The sequence below is a fragment of the Xiphophorus hellerii genome, chromosome 13 (assembly GCF_003331165.1).
Source record: "Xiphophorus hellerii strain 12219 chromosome 13, Xiphophorus_hellerii-4.1, whole genome shotgun sequence".
In the NCBI taxonomy this organism is placed as follows: domain Eukaryota; kingdom Metazoa; phylum Chordata; class Actinopteri; order Cyprinodontiformes; family Poeciliidae; genus Xiphophorus; species Xiphophorus hellerii.
Window position 1 is genome coordinate 19,198,106 of NC_045684.1, and position 26,987 is coordinate 19,225,092.

The window sequence follows — 26,987 nt, forward strand, 5'->3', positions numbered from 1 at the left end:
GACTAAACATACAGCCAGCGGTGAAAAGGGCTGACTCAAGTCAAAGCATTTTCATGTCGTAATGGTCCAGTCAAAGCCTCTAAATATAAATGAAAATCTCTGCACCACTTTGTGTTGGTTTTTGCATAGAAAAACTTAGAAACAGTTTCTCTATGATGGTTTTTTTCTCACTGAAACATTGTCTCCGTCTTATTTCGGGAGCAAAATATTGGGTGATAAGGCACCAAATATTTTAATTTTCTTTACCACAAACTTGCATTATTATTATACCTTTAAAATGGCAGCTATTTGTCTACCTGAAACAAAATGTTCTCTAGAAAACATGCGCTCAGCAATGTCTTATTAAACACACTTCAGCACCGCAGCCCAGTATCAAGTTTCTTTTAGCCTTTTAAGAAAATGTGTCACTGGCATAAACAAGAAAAAGAAGCGAGCGTTAGCATGAAGTTTAATTGGCTTGTCTTCTGTATTCTTTGGATTACATTACTGCACAGCATTTTAAAATGGAAAAATGGATGACAAAATTCACGCATCATTACAAAACACTTGGGCGATAACATACTTGTAGAAGGAATCTGCTGAAACCTGTTATGCAAGTTTTGGCAGTTATTTTTAGGAAATACTGAAAAGGACAAACATCTGTTTAGTTCAGACCAAAGTGAACCTGGCAGCTGTTGCAGTCGAAACTTTAAAGTTCAGCATGCAAGGACTCGATGCCACAGTAAGAAGTACATAATTTTCTAGCTAGAAACAATCAGATTTAGCACTGCTACTTCATCTTTAACATCACTAAGAAATGGTTTAGTTGAGTGAATTAAGCGGCATGGAGGGTTAAAAACAGACTTTGCTCCCTTTGTGTTACTACACTCATCATGTTTGACCTGAGTGATCCCACGCTGGCTGGCTTCAGCTAGGCTTTCCCAGACACAAACCCCTTATGCAGGATTAGTAACCGAGGATCGTGTATCAGTCTCTGATTTGAGAAATAATTACAGCTCAGTCATGTTCACCGTGGTTATAAAATGTTAAGAGAAACATTTAAAAGGAGTGATGTTTCCTCTGGAATTCATGATTTTTTCCCCCTACTAACACTGAAGTAAAACATCTGGAAGATCAGCGGATGAGGTATTCTGTGAATGAGGAATCTGGAGCAATGACCGCATGTGACAGTAAAAGTTACAGTGGGAATACTTGTGTACATAAATCTCCTAAAGTTCCTTAGTGTTTGCGTGTGAAGACACTTCTCAACAGAAGCAGGTTTAGCGTTTGTATCTGCTAACTGAGCCATGAAACAAATTAAACTCAGCTTTTTTTCTTTATCATCTTCCATTAGCAGCACAAACAAACTTATAAGTGGTGTATGAGGTTTCGTGAGGTTAAGCTGGTCTGAAATGTGTTTTTATGTTTATCATTTCTCCATGAAAGAAACTTTCTCATCACTGCTCTCCTGAAGCTTTCTTGTCTGGGAAAAGATCCCACATTTCATACAGAGAAATTCAAGTTCGGTCACGTGATAGCTTCATCGTCTCCTCACAGGGTTCCATAACTTTGCTTTTTCTTTTGTTCGTTTTTACACTTTCATTCAAACAGTTCCAGAGTCTCGTCCGCTTCCGCTTGGGTCCACTATCACTGGGTCCTCTCATACTTGCCCAGTTTCTTTGGCTCCTTGCTGGGCATGCACCAGTCGTCTGCCTCTATGCTGGCCTGGTAGTGCCGCAGGGCTGACTTGTTGAAAACAGGAAGTCTCTCCACTGACTCTGAGGACAGGGCCTGGTCAGAAACGTCAGAAAATGAATAGTTACTCTCTGGATCCAATTTCGTGCTGACATATCTAAGTAACAATGAAATCCTGGTTACTTCCTAATTTGCTTTGAAATCTGATTATTTTTAGATACCTATGCACTTTTATTTTACTTTAGTTTGCATACTTAAAATACAGATCAAAGACCTTAAGAAAAAAATAATAATGAAACAGCCCAGGTAAAGGCAACAGTGCAATGGGCTTATACAAAAGCCTCCACCCAAAATGCATAGAAAAAAAGTATAATAGGAACAACAATACAACACTTCAGTTGATCATAAATTTATGAAATACGATAATACAGAAGAAAACGTTTTTGAGACATACTCATTATCAGTCTGACATTCATCAGATGCAGATCGACTTTGTGTTTTGGCCATTTACTTAAGTACATTTATAGCTTCAAAAGTGTTGCTGTAAACTGATCCGTTCTCACCTTTAAATATATGACAGCTGAAGTGCCGTAGCCCTCCATGGAGTAGAGCTGCAGGTCTCCCTGGAAGTACTTAGCATAAAGGCGAGAGATGGGAAGACCATAACCAAAACCAGCCTGAAGGTAGAAAGGAAACAAAAGAATAAAGGTAACTCTTAATAATGTGGCCTGTGCAGATTAAGACGGATTACTCCAACATTACATTTATAAACTACACCCTGTAAAGACTTCTCAACAAAACATCTCCATACTTACTCATCTGATTGCGGCTTAAACCCTACAACATGTGGCTGACTGCATTCCTTCGCTGTGTAATCAGCTGACTTTGCAACTATGTTTGATTGTGTAAAACTAAGTCTAGCTTACAGAGCGCTGCATATTATTTTACTTTTATTCTGAGCTTAAAATTAAAGCAATATTTTTTCAAAACACTCTTGTCCCTAGTGGGGTCAGGAGAGGTGCTGGTGCCCATCTCCAGTGAACGTTTCGGGCGAGAGGCGGGGTTCACCCTGGACAGGTCGCCAGTCTGTCGCAGGGCAACACAGAGACAGACAGGACACACAACCATGCACACACACACTCACACCTAGGGAGAATTTTAGAGAGACCAATTAACCTAACCGTCATGTTTTTGGACTGTGGGAGGAAGCCGGAGTACCCGGAGAGAACCCACACACACACAGGGAGAACATGCAAACTCCATGCAGAAAGACCCCAGGCAGGGAATCGAGCCCAGGACCTTCTTGCTGCAAGGCAACAGTGCTACCAACTGCGCCACTGTGCAGCCCCTTCTCCAAAACAAAATAGAAAATTACACTTGAATTTTAAGATTGTAAAAACATTGTCTAAAGCAAGAGAGGCACATTTAATCTTACCAGCGGAGCGTTTCTAGACATGTCTACATGGACGGGACTGGGAGCCGTGGTGTACATGTAGCTGAAAAGACGTTCAATCTTCCTCAAGGGGACTCCGCCACCATTATCCGACATCTGACATACAAAGACATGAAACATTTTCATTTGGAACCATATTTTCTATGCTAACTAATCTGTGTGAACAGCACTAGTTTAATAACTAGTTCTATACCTTGATAGTAAGGTCCTCATTGCCCAATGAAACGCGGACTTTAATTGGGGGCAACGACGGGCTCGTCTCGTGTGTCTCTACGGTGGCTCTCATGGCATTCTGAAGGAAGAAAATGATGAGGAACTATAGAAAAACTCAGGGGAGAGTTTCTCCGTGATTCGGGTGAGATGTACCTTGAAGAGTTCAAACAGCATGTGGTAGAGATGCGAAGGAACATATACGATGTGGATGGGCTGGCCCGGGCTTTTAGCTGTGAGACAGTTCACAGCATACAGTATTACATAGAGAATAGCACAAATTCACATTTAACTAGATCTTATTTAATCTTGTACTGTGTTGTATTACATTAACATTTAGTCAAAATACAGTCTACAAAATTCACCTACAATTCAATCAAATAGTCAAATTCAAATTCCACACAGTTTAATTGCATCTAATTATAATAATAATAATAATAATAATAATAATAATGAGTCAGATTTAGTAGATGGATAAATTACAGATAACAAATCTCCTTGGGAACCAGCACTCGTACAAGCATTACTGAATTTAATGGTACATCTTCTCCTTCATAAATCTTGGGTCTGTTTGTTTTTTCTCCCCCGCTTTCTAAATTACACAATTCAGGCGCAACATTATGACCATCTGCTTATCTTGTGTTGATCCCTCTGTTCCTGCCTAAAAAGCCTTGTTCTGTCGAGGGACATGGACTCCACTAGATCTCTGAAGGTGTGCCGTGCTGTCCGTTCACAAACCACTAACCACAGCAACAACTCCACCACCTCCTACTTTTGACATCAACTTTAAGGCTCGCATGTTCCCTTGCTGCCAAATACGTCCCACTCACCAACAGATACCACGACGAGAAGATAATGGTGCTATTAAAATCATATGTTAGTGGACACAGCGTTACTTTATCGCAGGTTAGGTATAGTAAAACCTGCTAACAGTCCCAGACGGGATTGTGCACAAACGTAATTTTTTTTAGTACTACTTGTTCTGCTCTATGCTAGGATAAAATAGGATTTGTAGCACAAATTACCCTAACATGTCAAATCAACCACATATTTAAAATGCTAGAATGTGCTGTTTTGTAGTAGGATGCTGATATTTGCAACTAATATAAGTTTTCCAATAGTAATCCTAAAAAAAAATCATTCTAAGAGTCTCTGTCTGGTTCAAAGGGAGTTCATTTAGACGCTGACTAGTGGTTTTTGTCAGAGTCAGCTGACAGGAAACAGACATCCTGACACTCAGTAACAAAAAAAAAAGAGGAGAACCTGCTGCTTGCAAAAGACAGAAAAACTAACACTTTTGAGACAGAGAGAGGGAAAGAGAGAGACAATGAGGTCTGCAGGAGAAATCTGAAGAAAACATAGCTGCATGCTAAAAATAGAAAGTATTTTATGCATTTGACTTACAGTTGACCTCCTTTATCTCCATGTCAGGAGAGGTGAGGTAATACTGCTCACACAGCATCTTGGAGGTCTCATAGGCATCTGCGAAGTGACACAACACCCAACCTTGTTACTGCTTTACCAGAATTTCAAACACCCAAGAACATGGCAACCTGAGCTAAACGGTGAGCATCAGATCCTCTTTTTTTTGTGTCCCATAGATGTCACGGTGACCAATTCCCACCATATACACCATGATGGCACTGCTTTCTGCTTAAAGTGCGTATTTTCACATAGTAATATATAATAAGGTCAAACAAGGGGTGGTGAAAACAGGCTGTTTGTGTGTACAGACAGTAGGTCAGGATCACTTATTACCTTTTACGACCTCTACCACGTCACAGCTGGGGTCGATGCTGCCGATATGTTTGGGATGGGCTGGATTTACGCTGCCGTCAAAGATTAATGCTACGGGAAACAAGAAACAAACATGTTTGAAATGGCTCACATGTACTGTCAGATGTACATGTGAGGGAATTAAAAGTTGATGTGCACTGTGAACTTTTTCACATTTTGCCACATTAAAACTACAGACTTCAACGCATGTAATTGGGATGTTACGCAACAAACTAGATACAACACTTGTGAAATGAAAGAAGTCGGATATGTTTTTTTTTTAAAACACTGAAAAGTGCGGAGTGCATTTGTGAAAAGAGCTGACTCTGATGCTCTACTCCAGTCTAGGCCCGTCCGTTACAGGTGAATCAGTATACAAAATTTTCGTTATAGCAACATCAATGTGTTAAAGTGTCATGCATGCAAATTTTCATGTCAACAATGAAACTGCGTTTAGTTTTTTGCATAGACTTTTATTGTACTTTATGCTTTACTTTTATTGGCTAAAAGACTAAAGCTCACAAAGAACGGTTAAATTAAATACATAAAACATAATATGGTAACAACTTATCTTGATTTACAAGGGCCCCATTACTGACATGAGCTGCTACTTGCTACGTGTTAGGATCTGTGTTGATTAACTCACAGTTATTACAGAGTGCAATACTGACTGTGCTGGTTCATGAGCATGCGTGTGGAGATGCGGCTCATGTAGAAGCGGTCCAGGAAGTACTGGACGTTCTGGTTGGTGACGGGGTCCACGCCGAACGCCTCCTTGAACTCCAACACACCCTGAGCCATGGTGGGTACCACGTTGTTGTGCCGGTTCCGGATGTTCACTAGAGTCTGTGTGAAGCTACAGGTAAGAGAGAACAAAAGGTTAATAACTGTGGGTACATGCTTCGTTGGGTTCAGCTCATGATAAACATTTCTTTTATTGATGTTAACACGCCAAACTGAGTCAATCACGTATTTGTTTTTGTTTGAAACTTGTTAATTAAATAATAGTTAGAAACCTTACTTTTAAAGCCGGAATAAAAAAAAAAGAAGTTATGGATCCTTATAGCCTCAACTGCCTATCATCGCATTCATTCACTTCCCAGGCTTCCTAAACATTTTCATGCCAAAATTTCACGTGAATATGATTTCTCCAACTTGAAATTTAAAAATTCACAATCCATATATACATTGAAAATTTCATTATGAAGGTAGATGTTCCCATCTAATGATGGGCATCTAACGTATAGTTTATCTTTATCAAAATGATGTTTGTACACTCCAGAAATGTGTACAAACCTTTCTGAGGTTTGTACATATTTCTGTGTACAAACCACACACAAATTTTTTTTTTTTTTTACTATTTTCTACTTTTGGCTCTATAAGAGAAGAAATAAATTAAAAATTTTAAATATCATTAATTACAATGTTTGTGAGCTTTTGCACTTATTGTCCTTAAGTAGCCAATTCAATAATTAGTGATTGGTTATTTTTTATGTTTTTATTATTTTAGGGGCAGTTTTTACCTTTTAAGGTAAAAATTAGCAGTAGTTCTCCAACTTTTTTATTATTATTTCTTTCTTCCCACATTATCTTATCTTGTTAAACCCTCAGTTTTGACTTATTGAAAGGAAACATACTTAAAGTGGTGAACCAGTAAGCTTTACAAAGTACAAAAATAAAATTACACGTTAATGCTCTGTTAGTAACATCTATATAAAAGCCTAAAGAAACAGTCTGACAAACAGTAATTGCAATGTTTGTGTGACTGCAGTCTCACAGTCATACATAATATTGGCAAAAACGCCTGCATCTTTTTTTTATTCTTATTATTATGACAATAGACAATGGGATATATTGTTATAAACTCTTGAGTTTGTATAATTTACCTGAGGTTTGTCATTAAACTATCTGAAGACAAAAGAAAACCTAAACTACAATCACAAACACATAGTGGGATGTCTAATATAATGGCTTACATTTTTAGGACATCCTTATCGTCTGGATCTTTTTCTAAAAAGTCAACAAGCTCCATCAAACTCTGTGAATACCTGTAGGACACAAAAGGAAAGAAAAAGACAAAAATAAATACAGGCTGATGTTTTATGACCAGGAATGACAAACAAAACAGCAGAAGAATATCTAATCTTCTTCAAAACTTTATACATCACACTGAACAAACTTTTCCATTTCCTCATTAACAATAACTGCCTGTCATGTGCAGGACTTCTTGTGCAGGCCAGGAGAACAAGGGGGCCTGAGTGCTGAGCTCACACTCTCTTACGCTCTGTCAGTGAAAAAAAAAAAAAAAAAAAATCTGGGTGAGAGGTGACTCACTGTGTCCCTGCATTTGCTTTCTATGTCCCTCACTGAGCCTGTGCCTCAAGTCAAAAAAAAAAAATGTATTCATGTCCATGTGAACAGGCAGATATCTCTGCTGGAATGGACACAAGTATAACATGAAACATCAAGATATTTTGGCTTCAAAGAGAAGCCACTGAGCTCTTCAGTTATGCAGAAACAAAAAACTCGACAGAGCATTTAAATGTTTGTATCTGTGGCTCTTACGCTGTTATGTAAACATTAAAAACCTGGAGGTAGGATACATGTGTAGCTGTCCCCAGCTGACACTTCACGGCGTCAAGTACAAATACAAACAGTACGCGTTTTATTTCTTCCACAGTAAGACTGATTGTCTGCAAATAGAGAATGCTGAGTTGGTGACCAGCAATGATCGCAAACTTTGAAAAGTAACTTCTAACATGAGAATGTAAACTTTTTTATACAGAACTTAGACAAAATGTGTAACATAAACAATGGATTTTAAACATAATTAACATAATTTCACAATTTCTGATAACAATGAGAAAAAACCCTTGCACACACACACACACACACACACATGCATACATCAGTGGTTTTGCTCAGCCAAATTGACTTAAAATACCCCCAGACACATGCAGGAATGATCACCTGTTGGTGGAAACTATTACTTTCAGGCATTTCTGGGCAAAACAGCCTCAAACCAAACACTGAAACAAAATGTCATTATGATCATTTTTGCTACTCATGAGTAGCAAAACAATATTCATTTAAAAATCTGTTCTGTGTCCAAAGCAAAACAAAGGAATGTATTCACTCTCAAGTTCATTTAAAGGCAAGATTCAAATTTCAAGACTTCTCTAACATTTTTAGCACATGGTCTACCATAGCATATTTTTTAGATTGATCAGGATTTAAATATGGAAAAAACTGAGATGGATGGATGAGTGATGGACAAATGGACGGTGGATTAACAAAAGTACGGCTAGATACTAGAGATCTTCAAAAGAATTTAATTGTCTTGAATTACATATTTTTTTCATATGCTATTATTCCACTTTTAGCTAAACTAAGAAAATATTTAGATCAAATTACATTTACAGATACCCAGAATAACAATCCAGCACATAGGAAAACAACTCATCCATCAATATTTAATGGGTTTGCTGCAGTTTGGATGTAACCTAATCTTCATGTCTAATTAAAGTGAAGATCATTAAAGATAAAGATGGTAATAGGTTTGTTACTTTGAAAGGACTAAATACAAGGAAGATTTTCTGTACGGTGGATTTTGGTAAGACGATTTTGGTACTGGAAGGAAAGTACCAAAATCCAGTAAAACCAAAACTTTACTGGAAGGAAAGTTCTGCAATCCCCCATTGGCATGAACTTAGGATTAAGGGGAACAACTAACTGAGGTTTGGCGACATGCTTTCTGTTCAGCACAGTGAATCTAAAACAAGTCCAGGTATCCTACCAGCTTGTCAGGAGCTTTACAGATGGAGTGCCAAGAAGCTTGTCAGGGAGGTAATCAATTTCTTTCATGATGTTGGCCAGTCTGACAGGAAGCTCCTGTCGCAGGAACACAAAGGACGTCTTCTCACATGCATTAGCAGAGCCTGTGGTCACATGAGCGACATCAACAACAATTACAACAACATTACAACAAAGCAGGAAAAAAAAGCAAATGGTACAGAAAACTATACATTTGTGCAAATTAATTATGTTTGTACAAATTATCTGGAAGTCTCCTAGACAATAATGCAGTCTGCAGTTATCTGGGCATGACCTGTACTTTGCTAAATTAGACAATAAGTAACGCCAATTGCGTAAAAGCAGTGTAAATGTATAGTATGAACATGGAGCATATAGCACCGCATCAGCCAGGAGCACTTACCGAAGTCAATAAACTGCTTCATGGACAATGGGGAAGGCGAAAACTTGGAAAACCTCTCCACTTGTTTCGGTATCCCAGCTAACGAGCCGTTTTTCAACAAAAACTGGGCGAACCTCATTTTTTCTCCGCTCCAGTAGACCCCAAATGCTAGCAGTGTATCAGGGACGAGCCGTCGTTTCTGACTCCAGCACAATCCAGTTTAACGATTTTTTCTTTTTTTTTTAGCTAACAGGGCAATAATTCGGCGTCACATCAGTGAAATCCTTCATATCATCCTTCATAGGCCCGCTCATGTGTTTTTCTCTGGCTGTGTCCTTCCATATTTGCGCCCTCTGAATTCAACTTCAAGCGTTGAGCAGGGGGTGGGGATGTTGTTGTCTGCAAGGGGAAGACGTAAGACTGACGTTGAAACCAACCAATCAGCGCTTAGAATTTCTTCATTCTGGGCGGAGCTTAGAGCCCCTCGGCTGGTACCGAACTGGAAGAGCCGTACAATGACAGACCTCTTTATGATAGCATCACCTACCGACCAGTTATCAAAAATCCCTGTGTTTACTGTTTTGAGCCACTGCCATCATTTTTTGTAGCATCAAATGGATGTTTCTGGAGTTCAAATGAAATAATAAATTGGAAGTAGCCTGGGCTGTAATAAAGTAAACTGTTACATCATGCAAAACCTTATCTCAAGTTTCCTTTCCTCTATCATAAGGCATATTTTTAAATCACTACTTGACTAATACTTTTCTCTGATATAATTCTTATGGGATACAAACAGTCTGTATTTATAAAGCAGTTTTGTTTACCACATTAGGGCAATATAAAGTTTGTTGTTTTTTTTTTTTACATATGGGTGCATGTCAGATCATAAGTTATGATAAAGTTTATTTATTTCTGTAATTTGATTCAAGAAGTAACACTTATATGGACTCATTACGTACAGAAGGATAAATAATCAACGGTTTCTGACATACAGCTAATGAAAACCCAAAATTCTGTTTCTCAGAAAATTAGACCAATGAAAACTGTTTTTTACACAGACATGTTATGTCATGGCTATAGCCAGTATAGACATGGTGAAGACTACTGACTTAATCATGCAGGGAAGAATCACTGACATCCTCCACAACGAAGGTAAGCCACAAAGTCCATTGTACAACAGGTAAAGTGTATGCAGAGTGACATAACTAAGCATATTGAAAGTTGAGTAACAGGAAAAAAGTGTGTTGAAGAAGTTTGAGCAAGGAACAGAGTTATCTTCAACTTTGAGAGGTTTGTGACACAAAATCCACTCCAAGAGCTCAGGGGAGATTCTGAAGCAGCAGCAGGAGTCACAACATAAGAAAGATCCAGGGTATAATCTACACGTCTAAATTAAACCAAATGAAAATTTATATATTCAGAATAAGAGGTGAGAATTCTTTTTTTTTTAGGAAACCTGATTGATCTTAATGACTTTTTACAATGAAAGGAAATCTGAAAATAACACGCACCAAAATAGAGAAAATTGTTTTCACAGTGGTAAGAGCAACGTTCGTTCTGGTCAGGACATTTCGTACTTCACAAGACATATGAAGCAAATGAAACAAAAGATGCTTTCTTGCAGAACTCTCAAGAAAACACCTTAGGGTCTTCCATCTTCAACATTTGTATGGCAATATGATAATAATTGTGGGACACCAACAAAAACAAGGTTTTGCCAACAAAACATGTCAAAGTTAAGTGTTGTCATTTCGAGCTTGCAGTCCCAAAAGTTCCAGTTCTTGCATCATGTGAGGGATATTATCTCATCATATTTGCAAGAGCTCCCTCTAACACGTTTTGTGTCATATTTATTATTTTAAGTAAGAAAATAAATAAATAAATAAATAAATAAATAAATAAATAAAAGCAGCTCAGTCTACATCTTCCCAGTGTTGTAATGGCTCTTCTTCAGGCGGCCTCAAGATGGCGGCGTTGCTAATGACAGCGCGTCCCCAAGCTGAGGAGGAGGAGGGATTTCCTCTCTTCCTCTTCAACATCACTCCCCTCTTCGCTCCTTCCCCAGGATGTATCGGCGTGCCGTGCACCTGCTTCCAGCCTCGTCTCAGTACAATAACCCATTTTAACTTACTCGTTTACTGGGACCCAAAACGAAGCATCCTCTGGTACCAGAGAGGCCTCGATACAAAGAGACTGGAAGCAACCTAACAGAGGATGTGTTGATTTTTTTTTTTTTTTTTTAATCGAGATACAGCAGTGAGACAGCATCTTTGCCGGTGACACATCATTAGCCCTACAAGTGGATAAGGTATGACACCATAACATGGCCGTATATGCGACATATTGAAGCTTTTTGTTTATAATTTTCAGCGTTGGAAATTGTGTGTTTTTTTTGTAATTGAAAAACCTGTAAATATGTAGTGTCATATTTACAGGTTTGTGCGAATGTGCACTAATTTCTAGCTAACAGCGTTCAGTGACCAAGCACACAAATTCATATTCTTTCATATTGTCTTAGTGTATTGTGTAATTCATAGACCTGGGGTGTAACAAATATAGTTGCATTTATGCCAATATTCTTTGATACATTTCTATTTATTTATATTAAATGTTTTTTGCATTGAGCTTCCAAATGTCAGTTTTTGACATTAGGATAAGGTTATGGTTACACTTGATACATCCTCATGGACTAAGCTTTGTTTAAATATTTGGCTTGATGCTTTTATATTATTGTTTTGATACATTTTAATCAATCCTCTCAGTTTTCTGGGGGGTTGTAAGGACATGTGTCTGACACACCCAGCTGTGAACAGTTAGACTTGCTTTCTGAAGAGAAGCTCTTCTTCTGTGGCGTCTCATTTATTAGGGGGCGACGTATAAGGCAACTGCATACTGTTTCAGTGTCGTTTGTGGTTTATTGATCCTGAAAGTCCCCCAGGACACCATGTCGGACAAAAGTGACCTGAAGGCAGAGCTGGAGCGCAAAAAGCAGCGCCTCGCCCAGATCAGGGAGGAGAAGAAAAGAAAGGAGGAGGAGAGGAAGAAGAAAGAGGTAAAGAAAATTGTACATGAATTTATGTTATGCTTTTTGTCAGGCTGGAGCAACACGAAAAACTGCAGGAGGTGAAGTTGTGAAAAATGTATGCGGTAAATCTTTGAAAAACCCCCTCTGAGTTCTCCCTCTATATGTTTCTCTGACTGGGACTGGAGAAGTTAGACAGCCAGCAGAAAACAGAGGTGACGCCAGAAGATTCAGACTTGGACCGCAAGCGCAGGGAGACCGAGGCCTTGCTACAGAGTATTGGCATCTCCCCCGAACCTCCGCTAGGTACATCATATTCTGTTTTACAAACAAAACATTTATCAACAATCCTTCGATTTTAATTAAGTTCTAACGAAAAATTAAATGTACAGGTCCGTGCTTATGTTGTATTCTTCATCCAGATCTCATTTCCACTGTTAAAAATGAGGCTTTGATTTCTCCTAGAAGTGTTTGCCAGCTCCTTAAAGAGTGCTGTTCTCTAGTGGTCCAGGATTGTAACAACATCGTAAACTCCTCTAAAGTGGGTCGCTATTTTTTTAAATTTTTTTTTAGCTCTAGTTATTTATAAGTCGTGTAAAACAACAGATTGATGAGAAACAAAGCAAAAATCCTGCACTGCACCTGGGCCTCTGTTCGCATTATTTTTCTATATGTTTTTGCTTTGACAAAATCCTGTGCTTTGTCTTATGCAAGCTTTAAAAACAAGATGGTTTTTGTTACATGTTCCTTCAGTTCCTACACCTGTGTCCCCCTCTAAATCGGTGAGCACTCCCAGTGAGACGGGAAGCCAAGATTCAGCTGAGGGAGGGGCAGCAGGCAGGTAGGCAAACGTTTCTCACCCAGAGTTCAAAGCCAGATATTCTTATTTATTTTGTTTGTCATTTTAAAAATGAATATAGTGAATGGCATTTGTAGGAACAACGTTTTTGATGCTTATGTAAGAGATAGGAGACTTAAGGACTGCTTTTTGAAGTGTAAAAGACATTTTATCTAAAAATGGCAATCGCTTCAATGAGGTCTTGATGGTTCACAGAAATATTTCTGTTTTTTTCTTCTTGATGTTGGCACAACAGATTTAGGTAAGGATGGTTCCACCAACGGTGAGGTTTCTTCATTGCATATAAATGTGATATTGGTGTTTTGTTTTTTTTTGTTATCACAGTACTTTGTGTTTTGATGACCACTGTCTAGTCTTTGGTTTACACACCAAGGTACATCTGAGAAGTTTGCTTTCATGGAGTGTCAAAACCCTTTACAAGAGAAGTTATAGAGACAGACTAGCAGACACAGTAACCCCGGAAAACCGTTCATTACCAAGACTTTTGGTAAACCACTGTATCTATTTGAGAAAGCAACATCTTAGCCGATTTTTAAAAAGTAATCTTTGCTTTTATTGTGCCTCACTGGGCTTGAGTTTTTTGTTTCGTATAAAGGCAATAAAAATTCAGTGAGATGTAATTTAAAGTTACGTGTCATATATGCTCCAGCCACTGCAGCACGTTATGTATGTTAATTGCAGAGAAGTGGTGCAGTCGGTAGTCCTAATGTCAGTGTTTGGGTGAGAAAAAAAAAGTGTGGTCATCAAGTGCTTTCCGTTTGCTTACTGTGAGGTCAGTGTGTGAGTGACGCCTTTGGGATCATTAGTGATTCATTGTTTGGTATGGCCAGCGGTGGCGTTGGGGGTTGAAGAAGTGGAGAAAGTTAAGCGTAAGTTTCCAGGGGAACAGAATGCTCTTTTGCCAAGTTATTCATTCATGTTAGTTTTTATCAATTTGGTGAATTGAAGACGACTTTCCCCCTCCAATTCCACCTTGGATGACCACATGCCAATTTGAGCTTCTCCATTTGTGGTTGTGTATGTGTGTGTGTGTGTGTGTGTCCTTCATAGGTCAGGTTTCTCTAAAAACAAGCCCCAAGCACAGAGCTCAAGGTAAGCATCTTCATGTCAAACCCAGGAAACCCCTTCCTTAACTTTCTGTGACTGAGGTCCAACTCAGAACAGAAAGGCTTCCACAGTGTTGTCTTTCGACTTGATTTAAAAGACCAAAAGAGTGCTGTGTCCCGCCCTTCTCCTCCCCGCTCCGCTCTTGTCCTGTCTTAAGCCCTGCTGCCGCCTCTGATAGCGGCTCGAAACATCTTCTCTCACATGAGCTGAGCCGCAGAGGTCATTTCAGTTTCCGCAGAGGTGACGGTGTTGCTGAAAGTGTCATCTGTGCCACAGTAAAACAGCCACCCTGTGAAGCCGAAGAAATCCCTTGGCACTCTTTGTTTCAGAGCCGTGTGACACATGCTGAATGTGTGACGGGTCTGTTTTCTGTTCAGAAATGTATCATCAGGAGGTCTGGTGTGTTATCCTTTTACAGCTGGTGTGTTTCAGTTGAGAAACGCTTTGATTTTCCCATAACTGGTTGATTCCTACCTGCCAAAGCAGCAGAGGAATGCAGCCAGTGAGCTCAGCACTTTTCCTCACTGTTTGTCAAATTTATTGATTGTGCATGGCATTTTCAATGCCTTATTTAGCTCTTAATTATTTGTCCATGCTAGACCCATTTACTCTATTACATCCAGTGCCTTGCAAAATCCTTCATAGCCCTTTAACTTTTTTACATTTTCAAGTTGCTGCTGCAAAACTTAATCAATTTTGGGGGGGATTTTCTTTGCCAGACCATGGGTCTGCAACCTGCAGCTCTGAGCCAGAAGTAGCACTTTGGACTTTCCACAATGGCTCTTTAAAATCTTAGCTAAATATTATAACGAACTAAGTAATGTTTTTAAATATTGATATATTAACAAATGCATGTTTTAGTAGGTTTTCCAGTTTTTTTGTCACAGAAAAATTGCATTAAACAACACAAAAATTAACGTTTATAGCAATTGCGTCTATTTTTCTTATCATTCGATTGGAAACTATGTTTTTTTTTTTTACATAGTTCAATCAATATCCTATAGAAGAAAATATATTCATCCTATTTTTCTAAAGTTCTCAAGTTTTAATTTGTTTTAAAATATAAAAATATAAATAAAATTGTGGTTCTTTAAAAATAACAACAAACTTCCTACAGTAAGTGTTTCTGAAAAATGAAAGTTTTTTTTTTTTCAAAACTTTATTTAACATTTGGGACTCTGAAGGAGTTTTACTTAGCCAGACCCAAAAATGGCTCTTTGGGTTTTTAAGGTCACAGACTCCTGTGCTAGACCAACCCAAAAGTGAGATAATCTAATACTGCATTCCTCTGGACTCTCACTCCTTATGGTAAACATGGTGGTGATGGCAGCATAATGCTGGGGAGCTGCCAAAGAGGATGGGAAGGCAGATGAATCAAAATGAATCCAAATGCATGCCATGCTTTATAGGTTTTACCAGTAAAAAAAAAAAAAAAATGGTGAAAAATATGTTTTTCATTCACACTTATACACTGTTTTGTGTTGGTCTATCAATATGATCCTAACAAAATATGTCCTGGTTGTAACATGAAAAAAGTTGAAACGTTTAAGGGTGGACATGCTTCTGCAAGGTGCTGGTAATTTTTGCTTTTGCAGACTTTGCTGTTATATGTTTTTTTTTTTAAATGCAGCTACATTTTCATGAGGAGAGAAAAGTGCAAGCTTTTCCTAAGTGTGTGTGCTCTCATTTACATGGGAATTAGAGAGAAAAGGTGAACATAAATATCTCCAAAACTAAAAGTCATTTTTTTGTCCATTTAAATGAAAATAACATAGATTAAATAAAGGAATAAACAACTTTTATAGATTTTCTAAATTTTAATTTGTTCTTGCTTTTAAATCAAAGAAAAACCTCACAACATAAAAGCAGAGATCTTCAATGATGCATAATGAAAGACAGTATAATGTCTCATTACAGGAGACATTTTACTCCAACATGCATTGTATGTGTGTGTACATGTGGTGTATTTTGTAGGTCCTTCATAAATCTGTTCTAGTGATTGCAAGATGTTTGTAACCATTCGTGTTCTCTCTTGCTCCCTCTGTTGGTGACATTAGGACACTGCAATGGGACACAGACCCCTCTGTGCTGCAGCTGCAAGCTGATTCTGTGCTTGGGTACATCTTTCTCATCTCACTCCTTAAAAAAAACCGATTAGAAATTGACAAAAAACAGTTTGGGATTTATTTACAATGTAATTACAGTAATTAAAATGATTTTGCTTTCATGCAGGCGAAAGATGCAGAGGCTTGGGGCCTCTAAAATCATCCAGGTTGACTTCCTTCCGAAAGAGGTTGTCTCTTACAGCAAGGAGACACAAACACCTGTCAACACCCTCCTCTCTGAAGGTACTTATTTATATATGTTCTGAAATATCAATTCTATATTCAGCATTGTTCAAAAATGTCTTCACTAAGAAACTAAGCTACTGCTTAGTAGCCTAGGTTTATGCTCTTAACTTTTGCTTCTAAGTAGAATAAGGCATCTGTAGGATGGTTTTTAAATAATATCTACATATCATACATTTATATGTAAATATATACATTTGTACATGTAGCTTAGTATATTTACAGTATATATACTAAATAATATATATAAATAACTAAATAACACTTATTTATTTATTTATTGTTTTTAAAGTGAGCATGAGTGACTATACTTATTGATTTCAGCTGCCGGGTTAGCCTTGTTGCTGAATCAGATGTCGAAATCTGGTGGATTGTGTTGAATTGAACACGGATTAACAGGTTTAACTTTTATATATATATATATATATATATATATATATATATATATATATATATAGGTCAGATGAAGTCTCTTGATATACTAATTGTACGTCTTAACAGAAATTTGCTGTTAAGTATAAATGCCGCTGCGATTTTATTTGGAGTTGATGCCAGTAAAAAAATAACAGTTTTCCTGTTTTGAATGCATGGTCTGAGTCTGTAGAGAACACGAGACCACATGTGCATCCATGCGAAAATGTGCATATTTGGGTCCCTGCGAGTGGGCGTTCGCATGTGTGCAGAGCTGCGGCTACTAAACACATCCATATGGCCAAAATTTGAGCTTTATTCCCGCATTGGAACAGGAAGAACATCCGTGATTTTAGGTGTAAAGGTTGAAGCGTTTTGGTTTTTAGGACCTAAATTGGTATTTTGGATCGAGGACGGTTGGAGTCGCGCCATACACTTAGGCGTTTTGTTTTCTTTGCCAATAGTTAATGCTGATATTTTGTGTAGAAATGTTCTTTTGACGTGCTGGAATGCCAGTAGAAAGAATTCTTATCAAATCTGCTCACACACACATCCACACACACTCTCCCTATCGTTTTCTCTATCTCCCCTTCTCTCGCTGCCAAGACAGCTGGCAGCCATGTGACTGTAAAGGGTTGTACTTCCTGCTTCCTGTCATTATAATAGATGGTCTGCTGTTGATTCCTCTGCCCCCCCACCCCTTTAACCGGCAACCACCGAGCACATACACACGTCTGTCCTGATCTGCATCCTAATGGCCTGCTGCAGCTCCCCTCATTTCCTCGGCAGCCCCAGGAATAGATCACATATTCAACAAGTGCACGTGCGCTGACTCATGCTTACACACGTGTTAACATATATCCGCAGTGGAATCACAATCCGTCGCCCTCGGTCACTTTTGCTTAAACATACGAGGACTTGACAAACAAATAATACCTGACACTTAGATACAGACTAACAAGCGGGTTTATCTGAGTCAGGTAGTCGGTATGGGCGTAAAAACAAACACGCTGCAGCAACGCTTTGTGCCTTTTTATTTAGAGTCATTTGTTTTCAGTCTCCGTGAGGGTTCAGGAGGTCTGAGTGTGTCTGTGTGCATGTAAGCCTGCCTGCATGAGAACATCTGGGAACCAGAGCAGAGTTATGGTGGTCTTCTGGGAGGTGACCCTGGTCTCAGGAGCCCCTTTCTTTGCAGACTACCACATAGCTTGTGTGTCTAGAGGAAAAAGAAAAAAAAAGAGACGGTAGCACCTGCCTGCTTCTCTGGCTGTTTGTTTGTTCAGGTCTGTTCCTTTTTTTGGAGGGATAATGAACCCAGCTTACAAAATATATCTTAGCTTGTGGTTACAGATGGATGTTTTGTGCTTGAGCTACAAATTTTAGCTTGACCCTCAGGTGGGCTACATTTGAGATTGCGATGTTGTGCGGATGTAAGATCTTTAATGGAATGGTTAGGTTTTTATGCTGACCGATCCCCATCAGTGATGTTAGCACTTTCTGGTCACACATGTCATTCTTACAACACTATTCTGGAGTGTTGAAGGTGTTAGGGCCATTTTCAGCATCTCTGAGGTGTTTAAAGCAGCTTTGTGAAGCTTCTGGACCAGTGGTGTCCAAACTTTTAGCTAAGAAAACCAAAATCTTCAAATTAAAAGTATATGCCCGACACTTTTCTTATTTTCTTGAAAAGCTAAATATATTTAATTAATTGTGATTATTGTGAGGAAAATCGATGGACTACAAAATGTATAGAGTTTTCTCAGTGTTTGGGTACTAAACACTGCTAAATTTACTGGAAATTCACACAGAGACTGCTGTTAGTAATGGCAACCACACTAATTACACTAATCACTAGTAAAAGTCGCTAAGACAGTTTAAAATATCAAGTCTGTAACTTGCTGTCTTTGTTTTGTGATAATTGTTACATCTTGTTTAACTGCAGAGTTATTTAACACTGACTGCTCTCTGCCTCATACAGGGTTTGCCCTCACTGATAAAGATATTTCAAATTTGGTCATAGAAAGCTGCTTTAAGCCCCCTTACAGTCACAAAAAACGAATGAAGGATTTTAAAATCTTACCCATAATAGTAAATCGTAGCTTTTTTCTCTCAAATATTAAGTCGGGCACAGTTGTGATGTATTTAGAAACGAGTGTATTGAAAAAAATTGAATAGCTTGAGATATTATGCTTATTACATTTTTATGTGTGCAAAAAAGTACCTGTAATCCTGTATAAATTCCCTCAACATGACAAATTTTACTTTATTTCTGCATTTCCATTGATCTAGACAGTTCTGTAAGATTCGGTAGAGCTTTACATTTATTACCTTTCTGCTATCTTTCTGCCTTTTGTTATTGTCATGCGGTCTTTCAACAAATTAATTTTGGACCTTTCGAACTCTGACCTTACACAATCCCCAAAGATTTGTAATCGTATTCTAAGATTTTACTACAGTTTAAACTAAGAGAATATGAGTGAAAGGTTTATCCCTCTTGAACTTCTAACTTGTTGTGTTCTCATATTTGTTCTCATGTTGTGGTGGCTGTTTTGTGTTTGTGTGTTTATTCAAGACTGCAGCTGGGACCCTGGAGGCAGTGGCATTAAATTAGATTTGATCTGCACTTTGTGTTTTAAAGCTCCTATAAAGTTTGTTAGACAGACTAAAAGCTAAACAAGTTGATGATGAGGATTTTATGGCTGCAACCAGTTTGCTGTCTTGATATTGTGATGGGTTGCAGTAATCCCCTGTTTCCTTTTGAAAGTCCTCTGATTAGTCTATAACCAGCTTATATTGTGCAATGCAATCAGATTAAGTCCAGTCACGGTTGGCTCCAACTATTAACTTCTCTTTTCAGCGGTATGAATGGACACAATTGTTGTGGGACATGGATGAGTATGACTAGATGGTGGAGAAATTAATAAAAGACTAGCATTGTGTGTTACGGTAACTGGAATCAGTAGGGTCAAGCTAAGTTTACTGGACTGTGGACATTGTTGTTTAAGGATTTTATTAGCTGACCCAGTCGAACCAAATCTTGAGTTACTTCTATCCTGGCCACTTCTTAAAATGCTAAAACACATTGACCAAGTAAGATTCATGTCAGAAAATGTAAACCATTGATTGTTCACTTAATTGTAAAATTTAAAAAATGTGTATTATTTTTTTCTCTTGATTGAAAGGCACCAAAAACGTACCAATCATTGAACTTATAGCTGAGAATTATGCCGAACCTTCATTTTTGTACTGTTACATATGCATGTAATACACAAACTTGTAAGATTAGTTTACAAATAGATACATATCACTTTTGACAGTTTGGCCAAGACTGGAAACCACACACCATCATCACATTTGTGAGTCAAACCTTAGTCTATACTATTGGTCTTCAAATGACGGCCCGAGGTCCACATCCGGGACGCAAGCCGTCTATTTTTGGACTCCCACGCTGGCCTTGTGCTGCCTGCAGTTTGCGATCAGACCATATCCTGATCTGGAAAACACGATGGATAATGACCCGCTCCGGATTTTCCATGTCTGAAAAACAACCGCTCTGTAACTTTTGATCTGACAAGTTAGTTGTGAATTACTTTTGCTAGGTGGAGCTCTTAACAGACGCTTAATAGCTCTTGTGAAAGAAGTCAGTGAAAATAGAAGAAAATGATCAAAATGAACAATAAACTGAAAGGTGGTAAAAAGTGAAAATAAATGTTTTCAGAGTTTAAGTAAAGGATTGGCAGAGAGAAACTAATATGGGAGGTGTGGTAAAGGTTACATTGAAAACAGTGGCCCTGATACTGTAGCAGTAATTGTTACCAGTGAACCAGAAAGGGGGCCATTACAGTTGAAACTCTTTGTGTATATGTGTATAATTAGATAATGCGATGTTGGAAAACCCCTTCTCGGGGTTAAAAGTTTGAGGGTTCAAGAGTTTACGTATTGTTTGTGCGTCTGTATCTAAAAATGTGTGTCTGTGACTTTTTCTTCACTCCAGTTTGCAATATTTTCTGGCCCATTGGTTTTTCGGGCTCTGTACAGCTCAACTGTAACGCTGGTCAGAACTTCACCCTTTAAATATGTTTCTTGCAAAAGGAGGCTTTCTAGCTAAATTTAGAAAACCCCAAAACAAACAAACATCATGCCCTGGAGTTAGTCTGAAAAGAAACAGTTACATTCATTAAGATAGCTGAAGACTCATACATGAGTATTCAGACAGATGTTAACACTTTAGTCTTGTTAAAGGATACTGGAATAAATATTCATAGACAAAACAACAAAAATGTACTTACATAAAAACCGACATATGGCTGTTCATATGTTTTAGAATGATTAAAATGCAGCAGCTTATTCATTTAAGCACAGATTTGAAACTTAAAATTAAGTTCTCTATCTGTTTAGGCACTTTTCAGATCGTTTAAATGTTTGCTACATTAGATTTATATTATTTGTGAATGACAAACATTCAAAAATCTGTAGAATAAAAAGTGTTAAAAGGGAATATTTATACAAGGAAAAGTTCTGAGAGCAGCCATTATCCTCATCATCGACCAGTTCAGCTTGATCTTCGCTGTAGCATTCATCATGGACTGTGGATCATCCGAGTCAATTTGAATGTTCCTTTTATGTGATCTTTGTTGTAAAAATCTCCTCCCTATTTCGTACTTCTCATCAAAAACCAATTTAGACTGGATGAAATCAGAATCCAAATTCTGGATTTTAAGTCTCAAAATCAAGATCTTTGCAAAATCACTTATTTAACATAAAGGATGCTAAAGCTTCAAATCCCCGTAAAACAAATTTTTGTGTGTGTGCTGGTGTTAGCTGTTTGGTGCTATTCTCTACATCTTATCAGCTGAGTGCAATGCTCATTATGTGTAAATATATTTTAATTGTTTATATATCACTTTTTATTTTAGAAAATTTGTGAAATCCTGAAATGGAAATTTATATTTTTCACTTTCTTCATTCTTATTCTACAGCACATAAAAAGGAAATGCACGTCTGGGCGCATATGTTATTATACATAAATGGGATTAATCTTGTAAGGACAATGTTTGCAATCAAATAAGTCTGAATGTATAGAAGTGCATGGAAAGATGATCAGAATAGACCAAATCTAAAAATTTGGACTTGAGGAAAAAACAAAACAAAACTGGTAATTGGTTTAAGGCAAAACGGAATGATCAGTGCAAGTGCCATACTTTTGCAAAATATACCATTTATACCATATATAACCTAACAATAGTAAAAGAATGCAAGTAAGACATTCTTTGTACTATTTTAGTTGCATAATTTTTCTACAAACCATCTGAACTATTATGCATTCAAACAGAAGAGAACACTGTAGAACTTACTAACTTTATCTGAAACTCTCATTACCCACTGGTTATTGGGCAGTCGCTACAGTCGTCGACAGAAGAATACGGTTTATAGGAGTGCATTCTGCCTCGTCAACCACATGCATGTCCGTGTGTGTGTATTTTGTTCTGCGCGCATGTGTGCCCAGCCGCATATGGAAGTACTTGTCTCATACCTCTTGTTGTTGTCCCAGTCAGACAACACACTGAACTGACCAGAAGGGGTGTGAGTGTGTCGAAAGTCGAATGCTATCTAGAGAAAAGCACCAAGAAGGAAAAAAAAAAAAAAAAAACCCGAAGTGGAAGAATTTGTCTTTTCATGTTTGGTGATGTGTCTTTTTATAGAGCTATTGCCTTGGGGTAGCTTTTTCTTGTAATTCTGCTGGAGTGGGTGTGTGTACATTCATGCTCGCAATCCTACTTCTCGGATTCAGAGCCAGCTTTTTGCATTACAGTGGATGTGACGTTTTCCCTTGCAGAAGACTCATAATTGTCTCTTTTGGGGTTTGGTTTCATCTCCACCGCTCTCCACGGGTATCAGCCTTCACTCCTGTTTCACTTGCAAAATTGATCTAGAGTCCAAAGCGGTTTGAGTCGGAATGATCAAGGCTGTTAAAACACAGAAAAATCCGGCATGATGGAGAGAAAAGAAGCCTTCGCAGCGCCCGAGGTATTGCAAGCAAGTCACAGATGATTGCAATTTTCCACTATGACCACTGTATAATGAGGTACATGAACTCTGTCTATATCCCCTACCTTATGCCTTCTCTCTCTCCAGTAACATGACTATCACCCAAAATAGTATTTGTCATCTGATGAGTACCTGAGATGAGTTGAAATGCAGTTTTAGGTTTCCATTTTTCTGCCTTTCAGCCCTCTCATGTTCTTGGTTTGCAGTGTGCTGGTCTTGACTTTTTGACATTCGAGCCCCACCCTGTCCCCCTCGTACTGTCTTTTTCCACACATATAAAACAACTGTGGGTTTCTAACATTTGCCTGGGTGGTCTCTCTTCTTACACCAGAGAAAAAAAAAAAAAAATCTGTGGATCCCGGGGGGGGTTTCATTTGATATGGTTCAGGGCTGCAGCGAGCCTTCGGCTTATAGCTTAACTTTAATCGGTTGTTTTGTTTGAGAACTTTATGGACAGTTTCACCCCTTGTATACATTCTACATTTTGTATTTTAACAACAACAAAATAAATAAATGACAATAATTAGTTTGTATTTGATCTTTAGTCAAAAGTTATTTGCTTTCTTCAAAATATAGTTGCCACTTATAGCTATTAAACACATGTTATCGTTATAGAGAGTTTACAGCCTCATTAGGTTCAGTAGTCTCGATGTTCCTAAACTCGCCAGCAGGGAGCACTCTTGGCACATGTTGTTTTTCTTTTCTCAACTCTCACCAACCTGAAATTACAGCTAACCAGATTTTTATTTTTTTTGTTTGAAATTGGATGAAATAATCCCACTCCAAACTCTTACAGTAATAAACTCCTAATCTCTTTTAGGATATATATTATTTCTCTAACATAGCTGCTTTATGCATCATAAACTCTACCAAAGCATCTGTAAATAGTTTTGTCTATTTTAGCACAACCTGGAAAATCTTGACCTTTAGCCAGCTTTTATGAAATACTTTTGTCCCATAACCGTAAAGCTAAATGAAACACCAATGGGGAAGCATGGACAGCGGGTCGACGTCTTAGCCACACAAATGGTGACACAAAAACTAAGTCAGTTGGTGCCACATCATTTTATTGTTTGTTTGTTTGTTTGTTTTTTTCATAGGACATTCTCGGTCTTTTGATCCATCCTCTTAACGCTCTCGCTCTGACTGGATTTTTGACAGTTTGGAAAGTTTGAAGTCATGGGTTTTAATCAGGGCCCTGCGGTGGGACTCAGAGCATGGCACGGCACGGCCATGATGGCTCATTTTAAAGATGTGGGTCTGGGTCGGGGCCAAGCCTGGGTGGCACTGCTGGAAAGAGTGTGGCGTCCTGAACAGACAGAAAGAAAGGAGAGGGAATCAGCAGCCCGCAGTACTCAGCAAAAGTTAGCCACAGACCCCTTAAAGGCCTGTAAGGGCTGCATTAATGAAAGTGGGTTATGTGTGGAATGGTGTGTGTTTATGGTGGATGCAGACTCAAACACACACATACACAAAGTCTGATCAGTGTGGGGAAGTGCGGTGAAGAGATGCATTAATCTAAATCCTGCTGTGGGTTTTTAGCTTTGCCAGTTTTGCATTAGGTCCTGCTGCTAATGTGTTGGTGTGTGGGGAATACTTTTACCCCTACTGTGGCAATCATTCCTCGATGAACCATGATGAATTTTCAATAGCGTTTCTATTAGAATAAATAATAAGGGAAAAATTGAGGAAAATTAGCAAAAATGGCTGTAAAAGATTATGAGCGCCTGGCTCTTTGTGCATCTTGGCTTTCTCTTGTAAATGAATAAAATCTACTCTTCGTGGCCCAAAACTCTTTTCTTTTTCCAACCGGTTACTCAACAAATGTCCCCACTTTGCAGGCCATTTTAGTGTGGTGCCCTCACAGTGTGATGTCTTTTCAAGAAGTTGCGACTGTGATGTCTGTCTGTGCGACGATCAGCAAGATTCCTGAGCAGGTTGGACTGGCCTTTCACCTCTCAGAAAAAGATCTGCTCGGCTTTACGAATGGATAGCTCCAAACCAGCAATTTTCCATCCTAGCGAGCTAACTGGGGTCCCTAAAATGGTTGCAGTTTTTTCTCTGTGCTCAGATGGAGAATATAGCTGGTTTCAACTGTCAAAGCCTAAAGCAAGTAATACGGAATATTTGTTCTAAATCTCGAGAACACGTACAACAATAAAAAGACCTTAAAAGCACTTTTTTATGCCTATGAAATTGTTTTAAAAATGCATCTTGCATTTCTATTCCAAGGTCAATTCCACTGCAATCGAAAAACACTTTTGCTCCAGGTCAAACAATGACGTTCCAACTTTGTTCAACTATAAATATTATTTGAATGTAGCAGTCAGATTAAATAGAGATAATCAATTTTTAAGTATTGCAACAGATTTTCTAGATTGGAGTTGGGTCTATGACATACTAACAAATAATTATTCTCAGATCTTAAAGCTCCTTCAGTGATTTGTGCTGGTTTTCAGTTTCTGTAAAAAAAAATTAGATTTTTAAAAAATATTGTTTTAACTTAGCTCCATCCATGTTGATCTCCACTCTCATTTGCTCTCTGCTCTCAGCTGAAGAATGTTTTTTGCAGAGCATGATGCATCCACTACCGTGTTCAGTTTTCAGAGTTTTGCAAGTAGGCCAAAAATGTTTAACTTCATTTCTGCTGTAGACAGTGTGTTGCACTTGAGTTTATTTAAGGGTATTGGGTAAAAGGAGACTGAATAGAAATGCCGGTGACAATTTTAAGAGTTTTAAGAAACGCCACATGTGTTCTTCCACTTATGCAATGCATAAAATCTCAAGACAATACAAATTGTGTGGAACATATAAAGTTGTGAATACTTTTATTTATTTTTATTAAAAAACCCTCTAAATAGGGTTTCTTAATACTTTTTCCTGAAGTTGGGTAAATAATTTTGGAGTTTCATTCAAATTCAAATTACTTTAAACCTCTCATTTCTTAAAATAACCGAGTTAGGGTTAGAGTTACTCTTTTTTTAGGGTTAGCGTATGTTGTGTCAGGGCCACATAAGAGGAGGTTTCAAATGGGGTTGGCCTCTACAAAGCTCCCATGTTGTGGTCCTAAAAGGACCACAACATGGGAGCAACAGTTCAGCAGCCCAGAAGTTAAAGTTCTTATATGAAATCCATGCTGATTTATATGGAGTTCTAACTCTGACTAGTTTATTTTTTTTCTTTTGCATTTCTCCCTGTGTGTCCTCAGTCTCCTCTTTGTTACTGAATACAACGAGTTCTGTCAACTCAAAATGTGCGTGACTCAGTTCAGTAGTCACCTCCATGCTGCCGTGATAAGTCAGCAGCTCTGCCCCCCTCGCTGTATTTGATGACAAGCGGTGCTCATTCTCATCCTCCCTTTTACACAAACACCCGCAGCTCTTTGATAACTGCTCCAGGCATGCGCTAACGCATTTCAACACCAACACCCGACTGTGGATTGGGTTCAGAATCAAGGTTTAGCTGACGCTTTGATCCCTAACCAAACAGAACACATGCCAACACTTTATTGCTCTGACGCATCACGCCATTGTGCTTCATGTACTAGCTGAAGAGGAGCAATAGACGGTCCGCGTCTTTTATATGCAGCCAATATCTTTCCCCTCACACGCGCTGAGGTAACCTCCAACTGAGAAATAGTACAACATGTTTAAGCTAATGAAACTCCCAGCAGTTGATCAGTCTTCATTAAGACTGTTTTTACTTTAATCCACAAACAGATCAGCCCATCACTCTCAGCTGTATTATTTCAATCATCTACTTAGCAGAATTCACTATATGTAGAGTTAATCACTCTCAGCAGGGTAGCTGAATGCATCATATCGCTATACCGGTTTTAGTTTTGATTATGGTGAGCATTTGCAATGGTTGGGTTTCCTTAAGCC

The 26,987-nt window shown here is 38.3% G+C and overlaps 2 protein-coding genes across 8 annotated transcripts in view; one reads left to right on the top strand and one right to left on the bottom strand.

Annotated features, from left to right (window-relative positions):
* Positions 1 to 431: 431 nt before the first annotated feature.
* pdk4 (pyruvate dehydrogenase kinase, isozyme 4) lies at positions 432 to 9,715 on the bottom strand. Of its 2 annotated transcripts, XM_032581276.1 has the most exons (11): positions 9,330 to 9,711; positions 8,910 to 9,051; positions 7,090 to 7,161; positions 5,785 to 5,969; positions 5,096 to 5,185; positions 4,742 to 4,819; positions 3,494 to 3,570; positions 3,321 to 3,419; positions 3,110 to 3,223; positions 2,238 to 2,351; positions 432 to 1,770 (listed from the first exon to the last, which is right to left on the bottom strand). In XM_032581276.1, the coding sequence occupies exons 1-11, from the start codon at positions 9,445 to 9,447 to the stop codon at positions 1,627 to 1,629; spliced, it is 1,233 nt and encodes a 410-aa protein (XP_032437167.1). In that variant the 5' UTR covers positions 9,448 to 9,711; the 3' UTR covers positions 432 to 1,626. The 2 variants fall into 2 exon arrangements, with proteins under 2 accessions (XP_032437167.1, XP_032437168.1); XM_032581277.1 differs by lacking the exons at positions 432 to 1,770; positions 2,238 to 2,351; positions 3,110 to 3,223; ... (1 more) ...; positions 3,494 to 3,570; positions 4,742 to 4,819 and having other exon boundaries at positions 5,760 to 5,969; positions 9,330 to 9,715.
* Positions 9,716 to 11,331: 1,616 nt separating this feature from the next.
* Positions 11,332 to 26,987, top strand: part of dync1i1a (dynein cytoplasmic 1 intermediate chain 1a) — a 61,312-nt gene continuing 45,656 nt past the window's right edge. Inside the window, exons 1-8 of one of the 6 annotated variants that reach the window (XM_032581436.1) lie at positions 11,332 to 11,616; positions 12,239 to 12,360; positions 12,519 to 12,636; positions 13,084 to 13,171; positions 13,425 to 13,430; positions 14,240 to 14,281; positions 16,354 to 16,413; positions 16,529 to 16,644. In XM_032581436.1, coding sequence (XP_032437327.1) covers positions 12,253 to 12,360; positions 12,519 to 12,636; positions 13,084 to 13,171; positions 13,425 to 13,430; positions 14,240 to 14,281; positions 16,354 to 16,413; positions 16,529 to 16,644 — 538 coding nt within the window. In that variant the 5' untranslated portion in view covers positions 11,332 to 11,616; positions 12,239 to 12,252. The remainder of the gene's footprint in view (positions 11,617 to 12,238; positions 12,361 to 12,518; positions 12,637 to 13,083; positions 13,172 to 13,424; positions 13,431 to 14,239; positions 14,282 to 16,353; positions 16,414 to 16,528; positions 16,645 to 26,987) is intronic. The other 5 variants (XM_032581439.1, XM_032581437.1, XM_032581438.1 and 2 more) reach the window with 5 other exon arrangements.